Below are 4795 nucleotides of genomic sequence, written 5' to 3'. Positions count from 1 at the left end.
GGGGGTGGCTCTGGCCATGGCGGCCAAGGAGGACGTGGAGCTGTCCCTGATGCGCCGCGCGGCCGCCATCACCTCCGAGCTCTTCACCAAGTTCTTCAAGGAGAGGGTCATGGAGATCGTCGACGCCGACGAGGTACCGGGGGCATTTCGGGGCAAATCGGGGCGGTTTGGGAAAAAATGTAAAAAATACAAAAAAAATTGATAGGTTTGGGGTAAAAAATTGGGGGGGTTGGTAAAAAATTGAGGGGATTTGGTAAAAAAATCAGGGGCGTTTTGGTAGAAAAATCAGATTTTGGTAAAAGATCAGGGGAAAGGGTTGGTAAAAAATCTACGGGATTTTGAAAAAAATCGGGGTTTTGGTAAAAACTCAGACGAGTTTTGGAAAAAAATCAGGGGGGTTTTGTTAAAAATTCAGGAGGGGTCTGTGTAAAAAATTAAGGGGGTTTTGGTAAAACTTTGAGGGGTTTAGTAAAAATTCAAGGGATTTTGGTAAAAAAATCAGACGTGTTTTGGTAAAAAGTTGGGGAGGGGTTGATAAAAATTTGGGGGGGTTTTGGTAAAAGATCAAATGTGTTTTGGTAAAAACTGAGGGGGGTTTTGGTGAAAAATCCGGAGAGTTTTGGTAAAAAAAATCCAGTGGGTTTGGTTAAAAATTAGGAGCATTTTGATAAAAAATCTGACAGATTTTGGTAAAAAATCAGGGTAGTTTTGGTAAAAAATCAGGGGGGGATTGGTAAAAAATCACAGGTGTTTTGGTAAAAAATTGGGGGGGTTGGTAAAAATTCAGGGAGGTTTTGGTAAAAATTTGGGGGGGGTTCAGTAAAAAATTGAGGGGGTTTGGTTAAAAATTAGGGGTGTTTTGATTAAAAAAGATCAGACAGATTTTGGTAAAAATTCAGGGGGCTTTTTTGTAAAAATTTGGAGGTCTTTGGTTAAAAGTTAGGGAGGAGTTGGTAAAAAATTAGACGTGTTTTGGTAAAAAACTGGGGGAGGTTGGTAAAAATCTGAGGGACTTCTGGTAAAAAATTGACCTCAAAAATGAGTATTTCAAGCCCCAAAATGAGCATTTTTGGCCCCGAACTCTTTGTTCCTCCACCCGGGCGACTTTCCTGAGATCCCATGATGATGCCATGATGATGTCATGATGATGTCATGATGACGTCATGCTGACATCCCCCTTTTTTCCCCTGCAGAAGGTTCACCAAATTAATCCCAAAAATGAGCATTTTGAGCCCGAAACAAGCGTTTTTGGCCCCAAACTCTTTGTCCCTTTGCCCGGGCGACATCACTAAGATACTGTGATAATATTGTGATGATGTCATGATGACATCACGGTGACATCACCCTTTTTTGCCCCCAATTGCAGAAAGTTCGTCACAGCAAACTGGCCGAGGCCGTGGAAAAGGCCATCGAGGAGAAGAAGTTCCTGGGTGGGGCCGACCCCTCGGCCGTGGAGATGTGCTACCCCCCCATCATCCAGAGCGGCGGAAACTACAGCCTCAAGTTCAGCGTCGTCAGGTAAAAAAACGACCCAAAATTCGCGGTTTTACACCCAAAAATGGGTTCGGTCAAAATCGCCGTTTTCCGCCCCAAAAATGAGCTCTGGGTCAGTGGGATGTGCCGCCCCCCCCATCATCCAGAGCGGGGGCAGCTGCAGCCTCAAGTTCAGCGTTGTTAGGTAAAAAAGTGACCCAAAATTTGCGTTTTTACACCCAAAAATGAGTTCAGTGTCACGTCATCAAAAACGGCACTTTCCGCCCCAAAAATGAGCTCTGGGTCAGTGGGATGTGCTGCCCCCTCATCATCCAGAGCAGCGGCAACTACAGCCTCAAGTTCAGCGTCGTCAGGTAAAAAAATGACCCAAAATTCGTGTTTTTACACCCAAAAATGGGTTCTGTCAAAATCACTGTTTTTGCCCCAAAAATGGGTCACGTGTCATTGAAATTGGCACTTCTCACCCCAAAAATGGCCCCAGTGGCACAAAATCGCTTTTATCCCTTTTTTCCCCATTTTTCACCCCCAAACCCCATTTTTTTCCCATTTTTTCCCTTTTTTCACAATTTTAACCAAAATCCCCCATTTTCTCCCCATTTTCGCAGCGACAAGTCCCCCCTGCACTTCGGGGCCATCCCCTGCTCCAGTGGGACCCTTTTATCCCCATTTTTCACCCCCAAACCCCCATTTTTTCCATTTTTTTTCCATTTTTTCTAATTTTTCCCATTTTTAACTAAAATCACGAGTTTTTTCCCCATTTTCACAGCGACAAGTCCCACGAGCCCTTCAGGACCATCCCCTGCTCCAGGGGGACCCTTTTGTCCCCTTTTTTCCCTTAATTTTACCCCCAAAACTCTATTTTTTCCCATTTTTCTATTTTTTCTCCATTTTTAACCAAAATCCCCCATTTTCACCCCGTTTTTTCAGTGACAAGTCCCACATTCACTTCAGGGCCATCCCCTGCTCCAGGAGGACCCTTTTATCCCCTTTTTATCCCCTTTTCCCCCTCTTTTTCCTCCGAAAAACTGCATTTTTATTTTTTTTTTCCCATTTTTTACCAAAATCCCGCGTTTTCTCCCCGTTTCCACAGCGACAAGTCTCACATGCACTTCGGGGCCATCACCTGCTCCATGGGGATCCGTTACAAATCCTACTGCTCCAACCTGGTCCGGACCCTGATGGTGGATCCCCCCCAGGAGATGCAGGATCACTACTCCTTCCTGCTGCAGCTGCAGGAGCTGCTCATCCGCGAGATGAGACACGGTCAGAACCCAAAAACACCCCAAAACACCCCAAAAACGGCCTCGGCGACCCCGAAAACCCCCAAAAACACCCCAAAAACCCCAAAACCACCCATAATTACCCCAAAAACAGCCAAAATCATCCAAAAACCCCACAAAATTACCCCAAAACCAGCCATAAATTTGCTCAAAAATCGTCCCAAAAATTACCCCAAAACCAGCCTCGAAATCGCTGAAAATCACCCCAGAAACAACCCCAAAGTCGCTCAAAAATCATCCCAAAAATCACCCCAAAAACTGTCCAAAAACCCCCAAAATCAGCCCCAAAACCAGACCCAAAGTCAGCCCCAAAAAGAGCCCCAAAACCACCCCAAAACCAGCCTTAAAATCGCTCAAAAATAATCCCAAAATCACCCCAAAAACAAACCCAAAATCGCTCAAAAATCATCCCAAAAATCACCCCAAAACCAGCTCCAAAATCACCCCAAAAACAGCCCTGAAATCGCTCAAAAATCACCCTAAAATCACCCCCAAAACAGCCCCAAAATCACTCAAAAATCATCCAAAAATCACTCGAAAACCAGCCCCAAAATCACTCAAAAATCATCCAAAAACCACCCCAAAACCAGCCCCAAAATCACCCCCAAACCCACCCCAAAACCCTTCTGGGACCCCCAAAACCACCCCAAAAACCCCCCTGGGACCCCAAAACTACCCAAACCCACCCCAAAATCCCCCCAAAAAAACCCCAAACCCCCCCAAAACCCTTCTGTGACTCCCAAAATCGGGGGACCCTTTTGGGACCCCCCAAATGACCCTTTTTTGTCCTTTTTCACCCCAAACCAGGGGCCAAACTGTGCGACGTCTACGGGGCCGTGATGGACGTGGTGAAGAAACAGAAACCCGAATTACTGCCCAAAATCACCAAAAATTTGGGGTCAGAGACGCGACTTCAGGGATTTGGGGGCATTTTGGGGGGGGTTGGGGTCATTTTGGGGGGGTTTGGGGTCATTTTGGGGTCATTTTTGGGGGATTTGGGGGCATTTTGGGGGGATTTTGGATCATTTCTGGGGTCATTTTGGGGGGATTTGGGGTCATTTTAGGGGGTTTGGGGTCACTTGGGGGGTTTGGGGTCACATGGGTTTGGGGTCACTTTGAGGGGGTTTGGGGTCATTTTGGGGGGATTTGGGGTCACCTGGGGGGGTTGGGATTTTGACCCATATTTTTGGGGGGATTTACCCCAGTTTTGGGGTTTTACCTCAGATTTGGGATTTTTACTTGTGTTTTGTGGTGGCTTTACCTCAGTTTCCAGGTTTTTACCCATATTTTGAGGTTTTTTCCCCCAGTTTTGGGTTTTTTTCCCTCAGCTTTGGGGTTTTTATCCCTTTTTTGTGCGTTTTTTCCCCAGTTTTGGGTTTTTTTCCCCTCAGCTTTGGTGTTTTTACCCCTATTTTGTGGTTTTTTCCCCTCAGCTTTGGTGTTTTTACCCCTATTTTTTGTTTTTTTTCCTCAGTTTTAGGGTTTTTCCCTCAGCTTTGAGTTTTTTATCCCTATTCCGTGTTTTTTTTCCCCAGTTTTGGGGTTTTTTCCCTCAGGTTTGAGGTTTTTTACCTGTATTTTGTGGATTTTTTTCCTCAGTTTGGGGGTTTTTACCTATATTTTGAAGGGTTTTTCCCCTACTTTTGGGTTTTTTCCTCAGTTTTGGGTTTTTTACCCCTATTTTGTGGTTTTTTCCCCATTTTTGGCATTTTTCCCCCTCAGGTTTGCGATGGGCATCGAGTTCCGCGAGGGTTCCCTGGTCATCAACAGCAAGAACCAGCAGCGCCTGCGCAAAGGTCAGAGCACCAAAATCACCCTTTTTCCACCCAAAACCCTCCCTCTCCAACACAAACATTTTTCTCCTCCCAAAAGGGGCTTTTTCCGCCCCAAAATCCTGATTTTCTCCCCCCAAACCGTCCCTTTCCCGCCCTCAAATCGGCCTTTTCCCCCAGAAAAATCCTTATTTGCCCCCCAAAAATCCTTGTTTTCCCACAAAAATCATGGTTTCCCCCCTAAAAATC

At 45.7% G+C, this 4795-nt stretch overlaps 1 protein-coding gene across 1 annotated transcript; it reads left to right on the top strand.

Moving 5' to 3' along the window:
* Positions 1-7: 7 nt before the first annotated feature.
* LOC113962412 (FACT complex subunit SPT16-like) lies at positions 8-4648 on the top strand (the record flags this gene model as incomplete). Its single annotated transcript, XM_027673164.1, has 5 exons — positions 8-133; positions 1367-1518; positions 2585-2757; positions 3582-3672; positions 4497-4648. Coding segments are annotated over exons 1-5 (685 nt in total), but the record flags the coding sequence as incomplete, so codon positions are not given.
* Positions 4649-4795: the final 147 nt, after the last annotated feature.

The sequence above is a fragment of the Neopelma chrysocephalum genome, unplaced genomic scaffold (genome assembly GCF_003984885.1).
Source record: "Neopelma chrysocephalum unplaced genomic scaffold, ASM398488v2 Primary Assembly neopelma1_160580, whole genome shotgun sequence".
Taxonomy (NCBI): domain Eukaryota; kingdom Metazoa; phylum Chordata; class Aves; order Passeriformes; family Pipridae; genus Neopelma; species Neopelma chrysocephalum.
Note: the sequence above shows the minus strand (reverse complement) of the source record. Positions and strands in the feature narration are given on the sequence as shown.